At 45.5% G+C, this 26,578-nt stretch overlaps 1 protein-coding gene across 1 annotated transcript in view; it reads left to right on the top strand.

The window, feature by feature from the left end:
• The window catches only part of LOC139751141 (uncharacterized), a 295,019-nt gene that overhangs the window by 123,074 nt on the left and 145,367 nt on the right, over positions 1 to 26,578 (top strand). Inside the window, exon 3 of the mRNA XM_071666239.1 lies at positions 12,053 to 12,093. Coding sequence (XP_071522340.1) covers positions 12,053 to 12,093 — 41 coding nt within the window. The remainder of the gene's footprint in view (positions 1 to 12,052; positions 12,094 to 26,578) is intronic.

Raw genomic sequence — 26,578 nt, 5'->3', positions numbered from 1 at the left:
GAAATGAGATGTTTGAGGACAATGTGTGGTGTGAGGTGGTTTGATCGAGTGAGTAACGTAAGGGTAAGAGAGATGTGTGGAAATAAAAAGAGCGTGGTTGAGAGAGCAGAAGAGGGTGTTTTGAAGTGGTTTGGGCACATGGAGAGGATGAGTGAGGAAAGATTGACCAAGAGGATATATGTGTCGGAGGTGGAGGGAACAAGGAGAAGAGGGAGACCAAATTGGAGGTGGAAAGATGGAGTGTGATCGGGGCCTGAGCATGCTGGAGGGTGAAAGGAGGGCAAGGAATAGAGTGAATTGGAGCGATTTGGTATACCGGGGTTGACGTGCTGTCAGTGGATTGAAGCAGGGCATGTGAAGCGTCTGGGGTAAACCATGGAAAGCTGTGTAGGTATGTATATTTGCGTGTGTGGACGTATGTATATACATGTGTATGGGGGGGGATTTCTTTCGTCTGTTTCCTTGCGCTACCTCGCAAACGCGGGAGACAGCGACAAAATATAATAAAAAAAAATATAGATACACTTAGTTCGTTCTGACCTGGAATCCCAAGTAGAAATACCTCCCTCCCTTCACCATAAAGAGTACAGTGAACATTATACTGCCAGTCCTTCACCACACACAATACAGTGAACATTATTCCACCCATCCCTCATCACACACAGTACAGTGAACACTGTACTGCCAATCCTTCACAACACAAAGTACAGTGAACATTATACCACCCATCCGTCATCACACACAGTAAAATGAACATTTCATCACTTAATTTGGTTATTTTCTCTGTAAACCAGCACATATCCCTATGTACCATCACCACGCCTGTCTGGGGAATATAGATAAGGCAACAGAAATACATATTCAGCTCGCTACCGACTGCAATATTCCTAAACCATAGCATGTCTTGCCTTACCGCCTTACCCCTTGCTGACCTTGTCTCCTCTCAGACCTCTTCCTCCCCACCGTCCCACCTATGAAAACTAGGTGGTGGGTGGGGAGGGGAGCAGCCGGGTCCCAACGCTACCCGTACACGATGAAATCAGGGCGATCTGGAGAGAATCTTTGGATGTCGTTACATCTGACTTGATTAATGTGCGGTCGTCGACCTCTCAACGTAGATGGTCAAGCTGACCTTCCCTTCCATAATACCGGCATCACGACCTTTAAATCGGTGGCCGCTGGTCCTGGAGAGCAGGTGAAAGTTGCCACCACACAAGTTACAGGCCACCAGGTAAGCAGGAGGCGTCACAGGGTAACACTAGGGTTGTAACTTTATAAGACCAGCTATGGCCGGCCCGGGGCAGAAAGTGTCTGTGTGGACTGAGGAGTTACAGCGGGTGAGAGGAAAGACTGCAGGACGAAGGAGAGGACACAGTTAAGGACATGTCGCTCCTCTTATTAAATGACCAGAAATTTGTTTCAGTATTTAATCACCATTTTCCGCGTTAGCGAGGTAACTCCAGGGACAGACAAAGAAACACCACATTCGCACATACTCGGTCTCTAGCTGCCATGTGTAATGCACTGAAACCACAGCTCCCTGTCCACATCCAGGCCCCACAGACCTTTCCATTGTTTATCCCGAACGCTTCACGTCGACCCCTGTATACCATATCGTTCGAATTAACTCTATCCTCTACACACCTTTCACCTTCCTGTATCTTCAGGCCCCTATTGATGAAAATCTTTTTTACTCCATCTGTCTCCAATTTGGTCTCCCCGCTCTTCTTGTTCCTCCACTTTCGACACCTATATCCTCCGTGTTAACCTTTCTTTCCTCAATTTCTGTGTCCAAACAATTTCAGCACACCTTCAGCTCTCTCAACCACATTCTTTTATGATCACAAATCTTTCTTACCCCTTGATTACTTACTCATTCGAGCCATCTCTTCCGAACTCATTTACCAACTTCTGCAGTGTCTCACTCGAATCAGCCTCCAGTGCTGTATCATCGGCGAGCAAAAACTGGCTCACTTCCCAGGCTCCCTTATCCACAACAGACTACATACTCGCCACTTTCCCCAAAGCTTTTGCATTTATCTCCCTCACTACCCCATCCATAAACATATCAAACAACCATGATGACATCACACAACCCTGCCGCAGACCGATCTCCACCGGGAAGGGTTCACCTTAATCGTACACACGTCTCTCACCCTTGATAAGAAACTTCTCTACTTCTAGCAGCTTACCTTCCACACCATATACTCTCAAGAACTTCCACAAAGCATCTCTGTCAACCCTATCATATGCCTTTTCCAGATCCATAAATACCTCATACAGATCCGTCTGTTATTCTAAGTATTTCACACACATTCTTCAAAGCAAACACCCGATCCACACATCCTCTACCACTTCTAAAGCCACACTGCTCCTCCCCATTTTGATGCTCTGTACATGCCTTCACCCTCTCGATCAATACCCTCCCATACAACTTACCAGGTACACTCAACAAACTTATTCCTCTATAGTTTAAACAATCACCTTTATCCCCTTTGCCTTTGAACACTGGCACTAAACATGCATTCCGCCAGTCCACAAGCACTTCACCATGATCCATACATATATTGAATATCCTCACCAACTAATCAACAACACAGTCACTCCCTTTCTTAATGAATTCAACTGCAGGACGATCGACTTCAGCCGCTTAGCCGCATTTCCTCTTCTGTAAGGCTTTCACCACCTCTTCTCTCTTCACCAAACCACTCTAAATGACTCTCTCACTTTGCATACCATCCCGACCAAAACACCCTACTCACTCTCCTCTCTCCACCAATACCTGTTATCGCTCCCCATTTTGTCTCCGTCACCGATGTTCACATTTGTTCTTCCGTCTTTCGCACCTCACTCATCTCCTCCAACACATCTTTTCATTCTCCCTAAAGTTTAATGATACTCTCTCACCACAGCACTCAACAACACAGTCGCCCCCTTTTTTAATAAACTCCACTGCATTACCATCCATACCCGCCGCCTTGCCGGCTTTCATCTTCTGCAATGCTTTTACTCCCTCTTCTCTGTTTACCAAACCATTTTCCCAGATCCTTTCACTTCGCACACCACCTCGACCAAAACACCCTATATCTGCCACTCTTATCATCAAACATATTCAACAAACCTTCAAAATACTCACTCCATCTTCTCACATCACCACTACTTGTTATCACCTCCCCATTAGCCCCCTTCACCGATGTTCCCATTCGTTCTCTTGTCTTACACACTTTATTTGCCTCCTTCCAAAACATCTTTTTATTCTTCCTAAAATTTAATGATATTCTCTCACCCCAACTCTCATTTGCCCTCTTTTTCACCTCTTGCACCTTTTTCTTGACCTCCTACCACTTTCTTTTATACATCTCCCAGTCACTCGCACTACTTCCCTGCAAAAATCGTCCAAACGCCTCTCTCTTGTCTTTCACTAGCAGTCTTACTTCTTCATCCCACCACTTACTACCCTTTCTCATCTGCTCACCTCCCACCTTTCTCATGCCAGAAGCATCTTTTACGCAAGCCATCACTGCTTCCCTAAATACATCCCATTCTTCCCCCACTCCCCTTACGTCATTTGCTCTCACCTTTTTCCATTACGCACTCAATCTCTCCTGGTACTTCCTCACACAGTCTCCTTTCCAAGCTCACTTACTCTCACCACTTCATCCCAACATTCTCTCTTCTTTTCTGAAAACCTCTACAAATCTTCACCTTTGCCTCCACAAGATAATGATCAGACATCCCTCCAGTTGCCCCTTTCAGCACATTAACATCCAAAAGTCTCTCTTTCACACGCCAATCAATTAAAACGTTATCCAATAACGCTCTCTGGCCATCTCTCCTACTTACATACGTATACTTATGTATATATCTCTTTTTAAACCAGGTATTCCCAATCACCAGTCCTTTTTCGGCAAACAAATCTACAAGCTCTTCACCATTTCCATTTACAACAATGAACACCTCATGTGCACCATTCATACCCTCAACGATCTGATTTGTATTTATCCTAATTACTTCCTTCTCTCAGACCGAACGGCCTAATTATGTCTTCACTCACTCACGCTCATGATTCCCTTCCAAAGAAGTAAACTTAGAGTCTGTCTTGATTCCAACTCCAACACGCCTGCTGCACACCGGGATACCAGTCCAGCACACCTGCTGCACACCTAGATACCAATCCAGCACACCTGCTGCACACCTGGATACCAATCCAGCACACCTGCTGCACACCTGGAGGGCCTTAAATCTCCAAATTTAGACGTCATCTGCCTGAAGATGTGTCTTACAACCATCACTTTATGTTTCGAGTAATGATCTCCCAACTCCACACTCTTGATACCTTGGCTAACCTCCTGCCATCCTCAAGCTGAGGTCCTCCACTTGGAAGATTTCACTGTGACCCATAGAAGGGAGGGGTTGAGGCTCTGCCATGCAGGTGGTGGGGGGACTGAATCCTTCACGTTCTCCCTTCTTAATGATCTAAAGCAAATTGTAACCCACCCGACTCGTATTCTGGACCGTTACGATCACTTTCCTAACAATGTGAATCTGTTGATCATCTCTAATGCGTTGTGCTGTAGTTCCATAATCACTCACGCCACAGTTGGTTCCTCTGACCACACTCTTGTTGATGTCTCAGGGGTAACCGCTCCCGCTCCTCCGGCTGCCCCCTCCAGACATGAGTGTTTTGCACTATGGTGACGCTGGCTGAGTAAATTTGTGGTCATTCTTTTTCTGTTTTCCATTGGAAGATTTACTGCTTCTCCCCAGGGGATAGCTGTTGTCAGAGCTGATCGTGTGGTGGAGGTTATTGTTCTGGGAATGTAAGAATATATCTTCGTCTTCCTCTGGGGCTTCCGTGTGTTCTGTCACTCCTGCTCTGAGGCCATCCAGCCAAGGGATCTGGCATTTCAAGGAGTTTCCCATGAAGTTTGTCCTTAGTTGCCTTCCATTGATATTATTCTTCTGTATATTAAAGAAGTTTGTCTTGTATTCTTACCTGAAGAACCAGCTACTTTACCAACCTCCTGTGTTTACCAGTTCTGGATATAGACAGTTCACACAGCTTTATCTTTTGTGGAAATCTGAGAGGTTCGCTAGACATGATCCTCCTTTGCCTGAATCCTTGTTCCCTTCTCCTTTGGCAGTTCTTCTTTTGCAGGAAGTCATCCATTTGTTTTCCGATTATATTTTCCGTGCTTGACGTACCACACTCGTTAGGGTGATCGGTCTGTCTGTCGTCCAGCACCTCCTGCCTGGCGCCTTTCAGAAAGACAGGTATGGCGTCTGTTTCCGTTTCCTTGGCACTTTGTGCTCCTCGGCGACAGCCTGAACAACGCTTCGAGATGTTTGTCAAGTGAATCTGTCCACATCTGCTGCACATATGGAGAAATTTCATCATGATTATAAGTCTTCTGTGGGTCAAAATCCTTTAGTTTTCTGGTTATGTCTTTTCTAGATACTTCATTGCTTTCCAAGACTTACTCTTCATTCCGTCTTGCTGGTGTTGGAGTTACGGTGTCCTCCACTGTGAAAACAACGTTGTCATTCGGTTCTTCGCATATCTTTACGTCGTCCTCGACTGCTGAGTCTCGTAACCTTATTAGCTGCTCTTTCACTGACGTTTTACCCTTGATGAATTTATGGATAAGTTATGGAGCGTCTGCTGCCTTGCCATCAATATTGTTTTCAAAGTTTCTTCGTTCGTCCTTCCTTATCCCATGATATCTGTTTCTTGTTCTCTTGTACCTTCCAGTTGGTGACTGGCTGGGGCGCTGATTGTGTCTTTGTCACTGCAAATTACTAAGCTTCTTTGCTTTTCGACACTATTGATTGAATCATATTTTTTTTTTTTTTTTGTCAACTTTCGTCTGTATTTTAGGCTAGAGGTGTCCATGCTGCTATTCCTTCCTTGTAAATTTAACTAAACTTTCCACTAAAATGCCGTGGTTCCTGGGCACTGCACTCCATTTCTTAGTTTATGTTACCATAGTAATTGTTGATTATTGTATAATTCCCACAATTATATCCCCTTTGTGGGTCAGGTTTTATCGCTTCTCAAGTCCTCATTTAGCAAATATTCAGTCGCCACCATTGCTTGATCACTTCTTCCTGTACATGTATCATATATGATCGTCTCAGTACCCGTGCTGTTGTGTGTGAAGATAAGTTCAGTATCCCTCCAGATCTTAGGGTGTTCAGCGACGTGCTGGTGTTCGCAAGTTTCCTGTACATGTTCTGAGGTCTTGCGTCTCCATGACTCTCTGCCACCATGAGAGTCCTGATTACTCCAGTCGATATCTTTGTATGGAAACGTGTCATTATTAGTACTTTACATCGTCTTCCATGAGCAGTGAGTGTGTATCATCCTAATTGTTCCATCATTGTTATCACTGTATGTTTCCTCCGGGTCACTGATAATCTTTTATATTTGTTTGCCGTTTTCTGCGATAACAAGGTACCGATAGGAACAGATGAAGAAATAGCCTCTTTTACTCAAATCTACTGTCTACCTGGCATGTATAATACAGCGAAATCAGATCTCCCAATCCACACTCAGGCCCCACATCCATGGTTTACACTGACCACTTAACTATGCCTTGGTTCAGCTCATTTACATCATGTCGCTCCCTGGATATCACATCGCTCCAATTCAACCCTTTCCCTGTAACTCAACTCTCTTAATTCTGGTACCACCTTTGTTGCCTTCCTCTGGACCTACTTAATCATCTACTGGCGTAAATAGAGAGACGTGCTGTTCTCTGCACGTAATGACTGCTGGAGGATTTAGAAGGAAAAGGACGGATGGGGTGAGGCAACGTGTGGCTGAGAAGACTGCTACCTGATGCCTCAGGCAGGACCTGTAGGGACCATCCAACCGGAAGGTAGGAAGCGACATTCTTGATACTGAGGTACACTGCATCTGTCTCCAGGAACAACAATGAGACGTTCACGTCCGCGTTCATACCACTTTCACAGGCGTATCTTAAGCCATACACACGAGATACTTCAAGGAGGACCACTTCCAGTTGACCTGAAGCACATGCCAGCCTTCCTCTTGCAAAAAGTTGTTTTGGCAGATCAGCTGATGACGCTCGAACCATTAAGCAGATGCTGATGCAACGCTTACGTGTAATGATAATCAGTGCCCTGGCTAGGTCACCCACCCGCTGACCTCGACCCTTGGTCACCAAGATGACGCCCAAGTGATGTCATCTTTACTCGTTCCATCCTGACGCTGACGGTCATCCAACCATGATACGTGCACACTCCTGCCCACGATACCTGCACAGAGGTTAACAAGCACGAAGCACAGTACATGGGTCTGCTCGAACCACAGAGCTTTTCTGATGTAGAACGCTCCAGTCATGGACAATAGCCCATGTAGAAGCCAGATGGTAAAGGAAACACGAACTGGTCTGAACAGACGAAGGAGAAAGGAAGAGGGTTTGAGAAAGTGGGAAGCACGGCCATTTAAAAGCAATCAGGTCATGGCTGTCCGGAAGAAACATGAGAGGTGGAAGAGTTCTAAGTCTTAGCAGTGGAAGAAAAGAAAAAGACAACGCTGTTCCATCCATGAGTTCCCGGCAGCCTTACAGTAATCATGTGATGCAGTGGCTGGCCGAATATTTTGAGCTCCGTCTGATCACCAAGGCTCACGAGCAGCCAGTTGTAGGTAACAGAACGCAAAGTAATATCAACATAGGGATGAAAAGGAGGCACCAAAATTTATTACATCAGCCAGATAGGACAAGTTCTAGTCAGATCAGGAGAGTTGATACGTCGGAATGCTTTAAACGGATCTGTTGTGTTAGTACATAGAGCTAGAACCATCCGCACATGAGAAGGATTCAATTCTGTATACCAGTGAAGCAAAATGCTCAGAAGAGAAATATCTTTGGCCTTTTAAGGAGATTCCCATTTTCTTAGAAGCAGCTATTTATGTCAAGTGGGATATCCAAAATAAACTCAATATTGTGGAGATGAGGAGTATCTTTTCTGTGTTGAGTCGTGGAATTACAGAGCCATTATAGATGAAAAAATTGTGACGATTTTTAGAATGGAAGTTGAGAAATCGAGTCTTACAAGTGTGAGACTTAATGAAGTCATATCTGTGCCAGAGGAAAACCATCTTGAGATCTTAGTTCATAGTTCAGGCGAGACGAGACGCAGGTCGAGCAATAAAAGATGGGATAAAGTTGAAGAAAGTGAAAGAATGCAAGGCTGATTCGTTAGCATATACGTACAGTTGGTAACTTACTGAAGAAACGAGGAGGAACATAGGAAACAGAACAGACCCCCGAGGGGCCCTGCTATTGATAGGGAAGAAGAGTTGACCAGTCAGTATCACCGAAAAACAGACAAGCCAGAGGAAGCAAGATATGAGAGACAGAGAGAGAGAGAGAGAGAGAGGAAGGAAGATCTAAAGAGGGAAACTTATAGATCAGTCCCTGATACAATAGTGTCAGATGCTTTCGGTATATGAATGGTTACAGGAAAAAATTTACTTTGTAATTGAGGAAGGAAAGTTAAAGCTATAGAATTAATAGAGATGCTTTTGGCTGAAAACCAGGATGACGTATAACTGGTAGAAGACCAGGATGACCTATAAATGTTTGAAGACCAAAATGACGTGTAGTTGGTCCATCAACAACCAGAGATAGATCGGCCGGAGAGGAAGCTAGATATGAAGGAGCAAAGTGAGGGAGGGAAGCCAAAAGAGGGGAGCTTAGAGATGAGACCCCGATGCCACACCCTGTCAAAAGCCTTAGATATGTCAAGAGCAACTACTCATGACTCCCCAAACTCTTTCAGGGCGACGACCAGATTTTTAGTAAGATAGGAAAGAATATCACCACTGGATCTCGCCTTACGGAAGCCTTGCTGGTGATCGGAGAGAAGACTGTGGTTTTCAAGATGTTTAAGGATATGGGAATTGAAGAGGGATTCAAAGACTATGGAAATGGTAGATGTCAAATCAATAGGACGATAGTTAGAAGGGTCAGAACGGTCACCCTTCTTAGGGATGGGATGTACCAATGCATGTTTCCGAGGAGAAGGAAAAGTTTTGGGTTTTAAACAGAAACGGAACAGACGAGCAAGCACAGATGTAAGTTCAGAGACACATTCTTTCAGTACACGGCGATGAATGCCATTAGGATCATAAGCCTTGCTTGTATCCAGAGAGACAAGAGCTTTTAGGACAGCCCGAAAAGAGATTACAGGAAGAAGCTTAGCATTAATAAGAGGAGCATCAGATGGTGAAGGAATGTGAGAGTCATACAAGCTGGAGATAGAGGAGAAACAGGAACCAAAGAGATTTGCTTTATCTTCGGGAGAGACAGCTATAGTACCGTCAGAACGATAAAGTGAAGGAAAGGTAGACCGACAGAAGTTGTTAGAGATGCCCTTACCTAAAGAACAGACAGAACTATCAGTGGATGACGAGGAGAGTTTACTGCAGTTCCTTTGAATAAAAGGACGCTTCGCCTCACGGATAACGTGCTTGCAGTGATTACGGGCAGTGATTAAAGCTGAATGGGAGCCAGAGGAAGGCGAGTTTTTCCAAGCCCGATATGCCTGATCCCTTGCCTGAATGGCCTCAGAACAGGAACGGTTGAATCATGGACTGGATGAAGAGGTCGTCGTGGAGGAAGAGGGGTTAAATGCTTCCATTCCCGCAAGAATAACCTCTGCTGTGCATTTGGCAGACACAAAAATATCACCACATAAGAGACAGTGATTTATCCAAGGAATGTCAGAAAAAAGATCACGTAAGTTATTCCAGTCAGCTTTGTTGAGTGCCATTATTAACGCTTAGACGAGGCTGCTGGAAGGGGAGGTGCTATTAGAATAGATACATTTATGAGAGTGTGATCAGATGAACCAACTGGGGGCGAGATTGTGTATTTACTGCGGGATGGACTAGAGGTGTTAAAACCAAATCCAAAATATTAGGAGAATGTTCACAGCGGTCAGGAATATGGGTAAGGCGGGGAACAATAGCCCTAAATCACTGAAAGTGAAGAACGTGAAGGCTTCAATCCCTCCACCATCCGTATGGGAGGAATTCAACCATTCCCTATGGTGAACGTTGAGATCCCCGAGGTAGAGGATCTCGGTTTGCGGGTGAGAGGATACCACAATCTCACGGCAAGAGTTTAGATACTCGAAGAAAGATGTAAAATTTGTAGAACTAGGAGAGCAGTAGGCGAAGCTGAGGAAAAGTGTGGTGGATGGGAGACAGACCTTGAGCCACATAACATCAAAGTTTGGAGACTTAAGGTCCATGAGGCGTGCAACAGGTGTGTTGATGTTGGAGTAAGCACAAACGCCACCTTTGCACCGGAATCGTGAGTGAAGATTATAGTTAGATATAAAAGAGGGACTAGTGAGAACATTATTAGACAACAGCGTAAGATATTAGTAAGATATTAGGAGAGGTACTTGACAGATGGTGTTCAACCGAGGAGAGGTTCCTAGAGAGTCCATGAATGTTGATACAGTGAATAGAAAAAGAGGAAAATCTAACAGAGAGGGAAAGGTCGTGGGAGAGGCCAGTACTACTACCGCCAGAGTCCTTCCTCTCATTGGCAGTAGAGTCAGGCGGGAACCCAGAGATTCTTAGCACCCCATGATGCCGGGGACCAGGAGGACATACATTTGGCGGACTCTTGTCATGCTGATACTTATAAGTGTTTGAGTGGACAGGAATTGGCAAAAAGTACTTATGTGAAAGGAAAAAGTAATAATGATGAGCAAAGTTTGAGTAGGTGTTTGGTGCTTGTAAGAAGATAGCAGGACTACTAGCCCGGTAGTCCCGTATTGATGAGACAGAAAGTAAGACCAGCAATCCTAACATGGAGAATGTTAGCTGGTTCCGGGCACCACTTTAACCCTCCTCAGTCAGGCCGGTAGTACCACCCTGGGCGGCTGCTGTCAACAACCTGCTAGAGTGGTCGTAACAGTCAGGGACGTGTTGAGTGGATGATAATTTGATCCAGATGATAAAGAACAGAAAACCTAGTTACTGCTCTGACCTGTACTTGAGGCTGCAGGTACCCATGTTCCTGCTCAGTTTTGTACTCTGTTCCAGATTTCACCAACCTTTCACCACAGTGCCCTGGTTCCTGGCTATTGAACTCGGTTTCCCAATTTTTGTTACATAGAAATTGTTACGTTTCGTGTAGTTTCCATCTATTCTTTTTAACATCTTCATTCATTAGATGTTATAAACATCACATGATCACTTTTGCTACAATTTCCGTGTTATTATGTGTGCAGATGAGACAAAATAGTGGTGTATCACTCCCTATGATCTTAGTTTATTCACTGACATGATGGCATAGGAAATTTTCCTGTATACAGTAGAAGGTTGCAACACCATGACTTGGTCACCATGGCAATCCAAATTCGCTCCTTCACTCATGTATTTTTGAACCTGAGTCCTTGAATGTTCCTTCACTGTCATCACTGTATGTGTATTCTCGATCGCGACAATTCCTTAGGCAATTACGTAACATCGACACAACTGTGTACTTTTTTCAACAGTTAATCTTCCTATCATATATTGCTTGAATGGGCACTCTTCCACTATATCCTGACGCATGAGGGTGTCTCCAACTCCAGCAATATCAGTTGCGTCATCCTTAATAAAAATGCTTTGAATTCCAGCCATCTGCTGTTTCATTTGTGCACATCATGTTCAGTGTGACGCTACCATCACGTAACACTCCGCATGTATAAGCAGTATGGCGGAGTCGTCCTCTTGCCTGACTTGATGCCTCCCATTATTTTGCCTTCTAATTATAGTCTTGGTTTTCTTCCCTTGGACAACTACGTTCGATGAATACCCCGCTGATGTCCATCTTGTAAGATCTTAAGGTTAGCCAGACGATGTACTTCCTGAGTAGATGATTGCCAATGAACCATCACTGGTCGTCCCCTTCTGTTTCGGTGATCCTCAGTCTTGCTCCTTTTTTTATTACAGAAAATGTATTTAGCAATGATTTAGCCACTGGTAATATTTTAATGAGTTTTTTTCTTTTTTTTTCAGATATATTCATTATCCAGTGTTTCATCATTCAGTCCAAAAAGGTCAGTGATTTACGTGTATCAGTCTCTTGCTTAACATAACTAATTGTGATGTTACCCTTTTATAAGCTAGATCATTTTACACACACACACACACACACACACACACACACACACACACACACACACACACACACACACACACACACACACGTGTTACCGGACTCCTCCTACTTGTAGTTGTACTGCTGGTGAAAAGTTAACCTGGGCTGGGCTGTATCCTCGTCACTGGACTGAGGAGCAGCACGGTGTCGCTGGGGAACTTTTTGCTCCAAAGAAGTCCAGTCTTCCCCCTGCTCCTGGTTGAGCGTGACCTTTGAGTCGGGGCCCCATAGAAGGGGTACTGGGGCTGTATAATGAAAAAAAAAAATGATATATAGTCGTCAATATTTTTCTATGATTGAAAATCTATTTGAACATATGCATTACACACCAGATGACATCCAGAATCCCATAGTTGCGAGTTTCAGGTCACCTCAACACACCCCCCCCCCCCCCACACACACACACACACACACACACACACACACACAGCTCCCAACTGCCACTATCACTGTCGACATCAGCCGGCCGATCCTTCGACCTCAGCTGACCTGAGCATTCATGTGACCTGACGTGTCATGTTCATGTGGCATTGCTCTAGCTTGCCTAATCCGGCCGTAACCTTTAACCCCGTCCCGGCTTGCGTGTCCCGACCTCTGCCAACACGGATTCCTCCTCCCCGAATGACATCAGCAGCCTTCACTGGGCAGCCTCCGTCCAGGGAAACTGAGAGTCTGCTTCTGGTGAGATGTCAGACGAGACCCACTGGCTTGGTGGGCGGCAAGCCACGTGAGAGCTGAAGCTATTATATAGGGTTTACTTGTGGAGTCTCCTGCCTGCTAACTTGAGATACCACGTCCTTGGGACATGACACACATCAAAATTTCTTACTATATATATATATATATATATATATATATATATATATATATATATATTTATCTATAAACTAAGATTTTTCTTCTAAGTTACAGTTGAGTGTTCTTGACGGTATCTTGAGAGGATGTAAAAGATGAGGATAGATTGGTAGATGTAGATACAAAAGATAATAGCCAGGTACAGGTGTAGTCATGCATGAATTCGTCTAGAAGAATCCACATCATACATGTTCTGCTGTACGTGTATATCGTTTCACCTCGACCGTCCAGGGAGGGAAGGTCTGCGAGGACGTGAGCACCACACTGGAGCAGCCAGCTCGTCTCACTCGGATCATCCCCCCCAACACACGTCATGATTGCTGACAGCTGGACAATAGCGAGGCCAGTCTTGCAAGCACTCAGGTAGCGTCATCAAGTGTCCTCATACGTCCAGCTAATCTTGAAATTGCCCCTTAGTGGATGGAGAAGATTTGGAAAATTGTTCCGATTACAAGAAGTAAATTAGTGCAAGTCACCCTCGGTCCCCTGTGCTACAAAGAGAATGTTGTCTGCTGTTCCCTCCGGCAGCCGGACGTAATTCTTTACCCATGACCGTTCTGGGATCCTCCGGCCGCCCTGGGCGTCATGCACACAAAGTAGCCTTTTAAAAGTCCGGCCTTGCTGCTTCGTCAGTCATGACCAGCTGCTGCGTCAGTAGTGACCAGCAACTTGATTAGTGACTGGCTCCTTCGTCAGTGGTGACTGGCTGGGGAAGAGGGCGACATGATAATGGCAAAGGGTTGCACGAGCCTTCGTGATAACATTACCCGTATGTAGCTACTTGTGGAGTGGAGACAGGAGCGTCCAGGACCGCCAGGGAGCCTGCGGCAAACATCTCCCCACCCCAGTTTCTCTCGGTTTTAACTGTAAGATCTTGTATAACGAAGGTCCCAAATTAGGAGAGCAAGGAGCTCGTAAACAAAGCAGAGCCATGGCAGGAGCGCGTAGTATGAGGGTAATGATAACGTACGAACACAGCGACCAGGTGAGCGGGTAAGGTCAGCAGAGCGACGTATGTTGTAACGCACGTAGTTCATCATCATGTAATGACGACGAACTCAAGACCCTCTACCAGACCCTCGTATTGACATGCCTCACCACCGCATCATTATACAGATTACATAACCATGGCGACGTCACACACCGTGCGTGCGAAACCACCACCACCTGGAACCTGTTAAGAAGAAGTTTGAATGAGGTTCAAACAGCAGGTAATGGAGCGGGGGCACTCAACAGGCCCCCGGGGCTGAGAACCTCACCTCCTCCACTCCCGTCCCATCCTCCTGTCATCGAACATGGGGTGTGTCACAGAGCCTGCAAGAACGCACTCTACTGTAACCAGTTCTCCAGGATCAGACTTGTCAACCCTTGTGCACTCCAGGCCGCCAGAATCTATCGGGACATGAGGGCCGTAGCCACCAGGATCAACCATGAAGTATTATACTGTGTGGAGTCGGCAGACTGTGGCTCTCTTGTGGTAACACTGGTCATCTGCCAGGCCCAGCACCAGCACGACCACCACCGCCACTTTCACGATGACGCTTCCACTTGGCTCTGGAAGGAAGCTAACCTGGAAGGCACTGAGGATTGCGTCACAACCAGAGAGAGAGAGAGAGAGAGAGAGAGAGAGAGAGAGAGAGAGAGAGAGAGAGAAGAAATAACTTTCACGACGAGAGCAGAGCAGCTTGGAGGGGATTCAGTGATCATGGCCGGCTGTCTCCACTCCCCTGAACATTAGCCGCGACGTTAACAAGGTAGATTGTCTGCTGCGTTTCCTCGTGTATCATCAAACATGTCCTGATCAAACCTTGCTCTGACTCACGTCCGTAAGTCATACCGACACATTATATACGACATCACTCCGGTATGTGCTGTATACAACGACAGTCATGACTGTAGTCTTGTCCTGGAGGACAGCGAAGTTGGTTCGTGTGTCTCTTGTTCAACAGGAGAAGATGGACAGACTCTGTTAGGAGGAACACAGGGAAACATGAGGTGAAAATTATACTCAGGGAATACGTCCGCCTTCACCGACAGCGTCAGGAAACGAAGCTACAGCCTAACGAGACGCCAAGTACGCGACGTTTTACTGTGGACAGTCCAGCAGATTGTCTCGCTCTGACAGAGATGATCTACTGTGTATTCAGATAATATCTTTCCTGTTGTCTTCTCATTGTACATAACTTTCTTCGGGTCAGATGCCTGGCGTAGATCGCAACAACCAAATGTAACCAAGTTACGATCGCCCGCCGGGGTGAAAGACGGCCTTTGTAATGTATTATTAAAGTGAGATGAAAAGACTTCAAACAGCACGTCCCATTGGGTACATGTCTCTTATCTCTGATGCGAGACACCAGCAGCAACTGTATCGAGGACATTCAGTGATCTCACTGAGGTGGTTGTGGTGTGAGGCCGAGCGAGATAATGACTGTTTTCGTGTTAGCGAGATCGATGTGTGTGTCCCGGTAAACAACGTGAGGTTATAGCACCTCCCGATGACCAACGTTGTCAACATAAGGTTCATAGACTGGCTGGATCCTGAGCTGTTTGGGTCACCAAGATCAGAGGAGTATTATTCCTTGAGTGTATCGCTACGTAGTCTGTTCACCAAGATGAGATGGACCACATTCCTCCGGTGTTATGTTAATACGTCATGTAACTGACCACACTTCATTCATTATGAAAAACAATCATTGTACTGGAGGAGGATATACAGAGAGAGTGTCAGGTGTTGTTCGTCATGCTGGCACGACCAGTGAGTGTTACATAAGACAGAGCCACACGGCGTAGCTTCCATCACGACACTGATTTCTACGATGACTGGACGGCTTCCGGCATCCAGAAAGCCTTAGACACACACACACACACACACACACACACACACACACACCTGATGTATGGATGGCATTATGTGCTCTATGAAAGTGCGCGCTCATTGATCAGTATTCGTGTATATATATATATATATATATATATATATATATATATATATATATATATATATATATATATATATATATATATATATTTGCGTGTGTGGACGTATGTATATACATGTGTATGGGGGGGGGGGGGTTGGGCCATTTCTTTCGTCTGTTTCCTTGCGCTACCTCGCAAACGCGGGAGACAGCGACAAAGTATAATAAAAAAAAAAAAAAAATATATATATATATATATATATATATATATATATATATATATATATATATATATATATAGATATATATATAATTTTTTTCATACTGTTCGCCATTTCCCGCGTTAGCGAGGTAGTGTTAAGAACAGAAGACTGGACCTTTGAGGGAATATCCTCACCTGGCCTCCTTCTCTGTTCCTTCTTTTGGAAAATGAAAAAAAAAAGAACGAGAGGGGAGGATTTCCAGCCCCCCGCTCCCTCCCCTTTTAGTTGCCTTCTACGACACGCAGGAAATACGTGGGAAGTATTCTTTCTCCCCTATCCCCAGGGATATATATATATATATATATATATATATATATATATATATATATATATATATATATATATATATATATATATACACAACCTTCACTTCACCATGAAGAGGTATATGCACAGTCACCACTGGAAAGAGAAAATGTGAACAGTGAGTACTTTCGTTTGTTACATCCTCAGACAGAGAATGTAATAAAGGAAAGTTCTTAGTTCTCATGACGTAATGACTGTGTTGTATTTTGTAGATTTGTTTATGTTAGCTGAGCAACTAAGGAATATAGTGCCATTTGACTGTATATATATATATATATATATATATATATATATATATATATATATATATATATATATATATATATATATATATATTAGTCTGAGCCAGGTACCCATTTTGTCGACCTATCCTCAAAGGACGATGAACAGCTGGGTTGACTGTGGACCGACTGCCGCAACCAGGATTCGAACCTACGCGCTCGACTCTGGGCGGCCCCTGAATGCGTCACGGTCAGGAACGCTACCCGCTACACTACGCTATGTACACTCAGGGTGTGTAACATAAGTACAATATATTTTCCCATACGTAAGCTGCTACTCCCAAGATGTCCAGTTGGTTGGACTGGAAGCGACGCAAGCCATCACTTTTGTCGTAACTGTGACTTACTGAGGACTTACAATACCTGGTAGTCAGGTGTGTGGGTCAGGGTAACGTGGTGACGCGCGTATGACTTTTACGGTAGTCAGGTGTGTGGGTCTGGGTAACACATGACTGGCTAACAACCTCCCATGCTTCCTACCATATGTAAGACGAGGGAGGCGTTCACCGTCATCATAACACTGGAAACGGCGTGACTGAGCACTGAGACTCCACCCACCTCACCTCCCCACACTATGGTGGCTGCAGGTCAGCTAGGACGGGGAGGGTCGTGATACACATGGGTGTCTTAGAGGAACACAAGTGTCCCGCGCGTGAAGACCATCTCCCGCCTTCCATCGTAACAGTGACGAGAAGAGAGAGAGAGAGAGAAAGAGAGAGAGAGAGAGAGAGAGAGAGAGAGAGAGAGAGAGAGAGAGAGAGAGAGAGCGAGAGCGGAAAGTGCTTCCATGTCTTACTGGCATTTTTAGTCTTCAAAACTGCCAAATATTTCAAATAAGTATTCCATTTTCTTCCACATTTTCTTTTGTGTTCAGTATATTCAGCGCAGCGCCTCCCTCCTCCCGGCCTCTGCTGTACCAAAGCGTCGTCGACCTTCCCCGCTGATTCCCGAGTGTGTGAGTCGTGCCGTTGTGTGTGGCTGGCGTAATGGGAGCGCTGGTGGTCGTGTCATGCAAGGCGGCTGGTGGTGTGTGGCATTGTTATCCTCCTCACCGGGACGTGTCCACCGCGGGAGGACGCAACCAGACCTCGTGAGGCTAGCCACACTACCACTCCTTCTGTCTATGAGGATAAACGCCTTGATTTTGAAGGCCTATTTTTCCGGGGGTTTACTATCCCTGAGTCTGGGGGACCAGCCCCGTCATCCCAGAGTCTGGGGGTCTAGCCCCGTCACCCCAGAGTCTGGGGGTCTAACCGTGTCACCTCAGAGCCTGGGGTCTAACCGTGTCACCTCAGAGCCTGGGGGTCTAACCCTGTCATCCCAGAGTCTGGGGGTCTAGCTCCGTCACCCCAGAGTCTGGGGGTCTAACCCCATAAGTATGACTAATTCCTTGCCGTCCACTTCCTGCGCAGGGCGTGTTGGCCGGATCTGATCGCCTGTCCATGTCCTTGATCCGACCTGCTGATGCTGTTATGGTTCACCTTCCTCGACCTCTCGTGTGTCCCTCACTCCCCTGATGAAGATATTGATGCTGGGTGCTATGATGAGGTGCAGAACGTGACATTATTGCCTTATGGTGACTAACGCGTGAAAGTTTAATATGCGACGTGAGTCAAAGACGAGACTTGAGATGACCAAATCTTTTCTCTGTGATGTTGGGCGTAGCTTACCTGTGCATGTGAGTTCCTATTAGCGGGTCATCCTCAGCAGGAGTCTCGTGTGTCTGAGCGGGAGGGAGAAAGTTGAGGGTGTAAGGTGAGGAGGTTATACCTGCTGGCCACACTACCAGACGCGTGATGATCGTGGGTGAATGTGGTGGATAATGGGCTACTGTTGGCCTCACTCTCGCATGTTGTCCTGCGCCAGAGAAACTCTCAGTACGTTATGGGAAACACACCATAGGCCGCATATCCCAGGACCTCTGCGCTAAGCCGCACGTCCCAGGACCTCTGCGCTAGGCCGCACATCCCAGAACCTCTGCGCTGGTTTAAGTGCCGGAGGTTTGGTTACTGGAAACTTGTGCCTCACAACATGGTCGACGTAAATGTCCGAGAGAGAGAGAGAGAGGGACACACGAAGCTGAGGAGTGTGTTTCACACGGTCAGCTGCTGTAACTGTGGAATGAACCGTACTTGATTGGTCTCACAACCTTCCTCATTGGAAGGAGGAGGAGGAGGAGGAGGAAATCTGTGTGTGGTGAAGCTAGAAAGAGGCTGAGGGCGTCCCTAGATACACCAAGAGGCAACACATCTCCCGTAGAGGCATTGAAGATGCAGCCTCAGATGAGCGTGCAAGGACGCCAGACCGACCCACTTCCAGAACTGCTTCTTCACCGGTTTGCGTCAGCGTAAAGTCGTTGGCTGACCCTGAGCCGTCAGCACGAACAAAGATGCGTTATTACGCAAAATGTAGCGGCTCGAAGGACGCAGCTATAACGCAGAGGAAGGAAGACCATAGCTTGAGTCTCACACAGCTGGAAAAGGGTCATTATAAAACTCACAACGCCGGGAACTAAGTGTGAGTCATTGTCAGTCGCCCGTTGTAGCCACTCTGGTTCCAGCACGACCACTGGGGAGTTCTTGTGTGGACTCGGTGGGCTCATGGAAGGCGCCACAGTCTGAGGTCCGCGAAACTGCCCAGAGTCGAGCAAGAGAAGGCGTCGACACACAGGCCGCTCACATAATGTGCAACACATTCTGTATTTTACTGTGGAGTCGTACACGTCTGGAGAGTGAAGACCTGCTATCCAACCTTATGGCGTTATGTGCACCAACCGGCATCTGTGTACAGGAAACGAATGATACTACAAGTGTTCATGGATGGGTAATATTATACTACAAGTGTTCATGGATGGGTAATATTATACTACAAGTGTTCATGGATGGGTAATATTATACTACAAGTGTTCATGGATGGGTAATATTATACTACAAGTGTTCATGGATGGGTAATATTATACTACAAGTGTTCATGGATGGGTAATATTATACTACAAGTGTTCATGGATGGGTAATATTATACTACAAGTGTTCATGGATGGGTAATATTATACTACAAGTGTTCATGGTTGGGTAATATTATACTACAAGTGTTCATGGATGGGTAATATTATACTACAAGTGTTCATGGTTGGGTAATATTATACTACAAGTATTCATGGATGGGTAATATTATACTACAAGTGTTCATGGATGGGTAATATTATACTACAAGTGTTCATGGATGGGTAATATTATACTACAAGTGTTCATGGATGGGTAATATTATACTACAAGTGTTCATGGATGGGTAATGTTATACTACAAGTGTTCATGGATGGGTAATATTATACTACAAGTGTTCATGGATGGGTAATATTATACTACAAGTGTTCATGGATGGGTAATATTATACTACAAGTGTTCATGGATGGGTAATATTATACTACAAGTGTTCATGGATGGGTAATATTATACTACAAGTGTTCATGGATGGGTAATATTATACTACAAGTGTTCATGGATGGGTAATATTATACTACAAGTGTTCATGGATGGGTAATATTATACTACAAGTGTTCATGGATGGGTAATATTATACTACAAGTATTCATGGATGGGTAATATTATACTACAAGTGTTCATGGATGGGTAATATTATACTACAAGTGTTCATGGATGGGTAATATTATACTACAAGTGTTCATGGATGGGTAATATTATACTACAAGTGTTCATGGATGGGTAATATTATACTACAAGTGTTCATGGATGGGTAATATTATACTACAAGTGTTCATGGATGGGTAATATTATACTACAAGTGTTCATGGATGGGTAATATTATACTACAAGTGTTCATGGATAGGTAATATTATACTACAAGTGTTCATGGATGGGTAATATTATACTACAAGTGTTCATGGATGGGTAATATTATACTACAAGTGTTCATGGATGGGTAATATTATACTACAAGTGTTCATGGATGGGTAATATTATACTACAAGTGTTCATGGATGGGTAATATTATACTACAAGTGTTCATGGGTAGCACCAGTGATGACCTTCCTGGTCAGAGCGACTCCTCACACTTCACCGTCAGAGTTCACTTGACCTGATCATGGGGGAGACGCGGAACGTTCTGGTCAACACCGACCTGATCATGGGGGAGACGCGGAACGTTCTGGTCAACACTGACCTGATCATGGGGGAGACGTGGAACGTTCGGGTCAACACTGACCTGATCATGGGGGAGACGCGGAACGTTCGGGTCAACACTGACCTGATCATGGGGGAGACGCAGAACGTTCTGGTCAACACTGACCTGATCATGGGGGAGACGTGGAACGTTCGGGTCAACACTGACCTGGTGACCTGCTGTAAACGTGTGTTGTAGGTGGAGATCCTCCAGCGACTTCATGAAGTAATAATCATCAGTTATTTACGTAATTTCCTCAACGCCTCCGAGACGGATGAACGTGATGGTCAATATTTGTTAGCTCAGGTTCCTCTTACCCTGTCATATAGTACAATGACTCTCCTCTGTTGACAGAGCCATAGATGAATGCTTAAGCTTATATCACGATAATTCTTCAATGGACTTCAGACTCGGTGTCAACCCGTAAATCCGTCCAAATCTTACATACCACGGATGCAAATGTGTAACGAGAGATCATGATATTATCAGAGGTCGTGCTTGATTCACATTCGTCATGTTGTGTTGGTTACCTGGTTGTCGTGTGTGGCCAGGGACAACACCCCAACACACAGAGGAAGATGACCCACACAACGACGGAGGTTCCTCGGGCGCTGCACTTACAGGTATACCAACTGTGAGGTGATATTCACCATGTCCTCCGGGGCGACGTCAGCACCACAAGCCACTGGCCGACTTCCTCCCCCCTGATCATGACGGTGGAAGAGGGGAGGTCCTGCTCCCCCTCGTCTCCCGCACTGTATCACCCATCTCACCCACCTCCAGCCCTATACATCATCCATCTCACCCACCTCTAGCCCTACATCATCCATCTCACCCACCTCTAGCCCTACATCATCCATCTCACCCACCTCCAGCCTTACATCGTCCATCTCGCCCACCTCCAGCCTTACATCATCCATCTCGCCCACCTCCAGCCTTACATCGTCCATCTCACCCACCTCCAGCCTTATGTCATCCAAGTCACCCATCTCCAGATCGACGTTTTCAAGGTTGCCTCTTAACCTTCGGGTCATGATGTTTTCAATAACTTTTTGCTGAGGTCTTGGTTTTCTGTAGGGCTGTATCAGGTTCGGGCGGGTCATATGCCATTGAGAGGCAGTTGTCAGCGGGCCAGTCTGGCTGAGTGTATGGTGTGGTGTGGGATGGTGCTCTCTGGTCTGAGTCAGTCAGTCAGTTACTTCTTTTTTATGATCTCAGTTGTAGTTTCTGTTTACTCCTGGCGTGATCTTGAACACTGTTCTTCATGTGTTTATGAATTCTGTTGCCACATCTTCATCAGTTTTATTATTGTCAATTTTCATATATAACATGTCATCTCTGGGATTCCCTTGTAAGCATCTTGCTCCTTGCCGTGATGTTTCTGTGTCACTATATTTCTGTGCTACGGAGTTGATAGTATTGCCACAGCACAGGTTATGTTGTTCTCATGCTGTTTCCCTTAAGGTCTGCTGGAAGTCTTGACATTGTTGGTATAAAGCGTAGGTCCAGCCCTTCATGTAAATGTGTTCAGTCTCTATGATTTCAGGAGGGTATGAATATGTCTTGCTTCTGTTGACGGGGGGCAGCAGCTAGTTGCGATTTCTGATGGTGTCATACCACCTATCTGGAGCCTTGTCACTTTGCCTCCCCTTGAGGTGAGTACTGGGGGGGGTGTTCCACAGAGGAGGTTCCAGTTAGCTTTCTGCTGCCACTCTGTGGACCAGTACTTTTGGCACCAGTAGCCCTGGCACTGCTGGTATCACTGGCACTTGATACTGGTGGCACTGGCGCCCCCGGCAGTGGTACTGACACTCCCATTATCTGCCTCCATCTTTATAGCCAGCAAGGAACACAGGAGGCCCATCAGTGACGTCAGAATGATGTCAGCCAACAAGGGAATCACCAGTTAGCCTGAGGACATAGCCATAGTCTGGCCAGGAGTGGTGGACGGTTCATCTTCAATTTTCACAACAAAATTCTGCTCAAGTCCAAAAGTGCCACAAACTCTCAATAGTTCCCAGCATCTCTAGTGGTCCCTACACTTCCTGCCTTGACCTTGGTCAGCTAATACTCTCAGAAACAGCTGAAAACTGTGACAGAAGCGCCGTGTTGGCTCTGAGACTCCCGTTTTCTGTGTTTGAGTGATGACGATGATGATAATAATCTGCTCATTGATCTTAACGAGTCACTTGGCTTTAGCTGGCACGGGTCCTTGTCTTAAGACGACCCGTTCCCCTCCCTAACCTTGTGTCACAGTTTATTGACTACAGTGCAGCCAAAGGCTGACACTATACAAAGAGATTACACACATAATTCCTCTAGCTATGTACAACTCTTCAAATGTTTGACCTCCTGGTGTGGAGTGTGGCTGTCCTCACCACCACATGCTGTAACCCTGTGTGTAGGGGAGTTCAATGTCCACCACCAGGATCAGTCAGGCTCTGCCTGGGATGATGCAGATGAAGCTGAGACTCTATTTTTTCTCCTTTTAACAATGACGAACAAATAATGAAGTGTTCATCACATGTTCCTGTCTCTCTCTCGACCACTCTTACAACATGTTCTACCACTTTCTGGTCACCACTGAACCTGCCACTATACATGCACTGTATCTACTATCTTGGGTTCCTCTAACCACCACCTCATCTCTGTCACCACCAGTTGGGCACACCCTTTCCGCCACACCACCTCCTCTTCCTCCCCATCTCCTCCCACTGAACCTCTGCCATCGTGGAAGTCTTACAGTTTTTTTTATCCATGGTTTCCAGCTGCTGGAAGATCGCTTCGTGGACCAAGACCTGACGGTAATAGCAAGTGTTATTACGATGAACTTCCAGTCCACGTAGATTATTTCGCTCGGTCGTTTGTGTCACTCAAATGAGTTTCTTTTTGAGAGGCGATAGTACCTGTGTACTGCCTCGCATTTCACTGTATGGATATTGATTGTGGTCACAACACAGCTTCACTCACATCGGTAAGGCGATAACTATAAGCTGTCCAGTAACCGAACTTTAGCAAGAGTGTTAATTGTGCAGACTCGTACAGACGACGTACACATGAGGCCAGTGGTGTGAGAGTGACATACGAGCAGTATGGATACAACACAATACGTAGTGACCATCATGATGACCAGAAACATCCACCTGGCGCTTCTTCACATCGTGTACAGATGATATCATCCGGCTCGTAAGGTCATATATAGACTGAATGGGGCTGTAACATAGCCAGCAGACTTCCCTGTAGAGTGTTCGTCCAGAAATAACTGATTATCTTTTTTGTTGATGTGTTCCACTGAACGCCACCTTGCTCATTAATGGCAACATGGATTCCCCAAGAGTAGAACACAATGGTAAACCGAGATAACGCGCGTTCGCCAGCTCACATTTTACCAGTGTCGTCGAGAACAAGTATAGCAAGTTGATGGTGATGAAACAAGAAGTTTGGTCATCCATTTTATTCCTTAACTCCTGTACGTCTCTTACCCAACCACGCCACCAAGCATATAAAATTGTTTACGCTGTCACTTTTACGTTTTCTTTTAATTAGCAATTGATACGTTTTCTTTTAAGAGTATGCATATACTATTCTTTTTTCGGACTTATAACTTCGATTTATTGTAATGGTGATGACTTGAGGGAAAGAAATGATCGTTTTCTCTCTGTAGCTCCCTCATACCGTCTCCCTCACTCTCATAACCACCCTCCATCATTATTCCTCTCCCTACTAGACGATAGACAGCCACCCAGCAGGGAGGTATCGGTACTACCCGCCTTGGGGGAGATATTAATGACAAGGAAACGAAAAATTTTGACCAACAAAAAAAGAAAAAAATGAACAATAAAGAGTCCTGATCCGGTATTATAAGTTAGGCACAATATACCCCAGCGAAGGGGTAACGTTAAGCCATAATTTCCAGAGGAATAGAAGAACTGGACATGTAGGAAAATGGCGCTAAGATATCAGAAGACATCAACTAGATCAAGATGATCCTGGCAGTCCAGTGTAGACGTTCATCTCCACCTGACCAGAGCGCTGGTAAGGCCACACCTGGAATGTCCAGCGATTCCACGTCCCACAGATTCCAGTCCATCGAAAGTAAGGCAATACAGAGAGCGAGACCAGAGCATAGCAAGCCATGGAAAGGTTTGTGGGGCCTGGGTGGGGATAGGGAGCTGTGGTTTCGGTGCATTACACATGACAGCTAGGGACTGAGTGTGTGCAAATTTGGCGTTTCTTAGTCTCTTTCGTGGCGCTACCTCGCTGACGCAGGGGATGGCGATCGGGTGTGCGGGAAGAGAAGAGAATATGTATGTTATCTTTGTGTGTGTGTGTGTGTGTGTGTGTGTGTGAATGTCTTTCTTCGTATGTTTCCTGGCGCTACCTCGCTCACGCGAGAAACGGCAATCAAGTATTGGGGGGAATGACATGCAATATGTGCACAGGACATCAAGAAATAATGCTCCAACGAACAAAACAAACAAACAAAAAGATACAGACAGAATATATTAAAAAGAAAACGGATAGTGTTTCATTGTGGACTGAATTATTCTCGATGAAGCATTTCTACACACATGGCTCAACACACACATTATTCAACACACACATATGGCTCAACACACACATGGCTCAGTACACACATTGTTCAACACACACATGGGTCAACACACACACACACACACACACACACACACACACACACACACACACACACACACACATGGATCAACACACATTACTCAACAAGAACATGGCTAAGCATACACATAGCTCAACACACACATTGCTCAACACACGACTCAACACACACATGGCTCAACACTTACACTGCTCAACACCCACATAGCTCAACACCCACATAGGTCAACACTTACTTTGCTCAATACACACATTGTTCAACACACATGACTCAACACACACATAGCTCAACACTTACATTGCTCAACACATATTGCTCAACACCCACATAGCTCAACACGTACTTTGCTCAATACAAACATTGCTCAACACACATGGCTTAACACACCCATTGCTAAACACAGACATAGCTCAACACACACATGGCTCAGCACTTACATTGCTCAACACACACATGGCTCAACACGTACTTTGCTCAGTATACACATTGTTCAACATACACATTGCTTAACACACATGGCTCAACACTTACATTGCTCATCACACACATTGCTGAACACACACACAGCTCAATACACACATTGCTCAACACCCTCATGGCTCAACACACACATGGCTCAACACGTACTTTGCTCAATGCATACATTGCTTAAACACACATTGCTCAAACACACACATTGCTCAACACACATGGCTCAACACACATGGCTCAACACACACATGGCTCAACACTTACATTGCTCAACACACACATTGCTGAACACACACACAGCTCAATACACACATTGCTCAACACCCACATGGCTCAACACCCACATGGCTCAACACCCACATGGCTCAACACACACATGGCTCAACACGTACTTTGCTCAATGCACACATTGCTCAAACACACACATTGCTCAACACACATGGCTCAACACACACATGGCTCAACACACACATGG

Source organism: Panulirus ornatus, chromosome 11, assembly GCF_036320965.1.
Source record: "Panulirus ornatus isolate Po-2019 chromosome 11, ASM3632096v1, whole genome shotgun sequence".
NCBI classification, from domain to species: Eukaryota; Metazoa; Arthropoda; class Malacostraca; order Decapoda; family Palinuridae; genus Panulirus; species Panulirus ornatus.
This window is presented reverse-complemented; position numbering and strand designations above follow the sequence as displayed.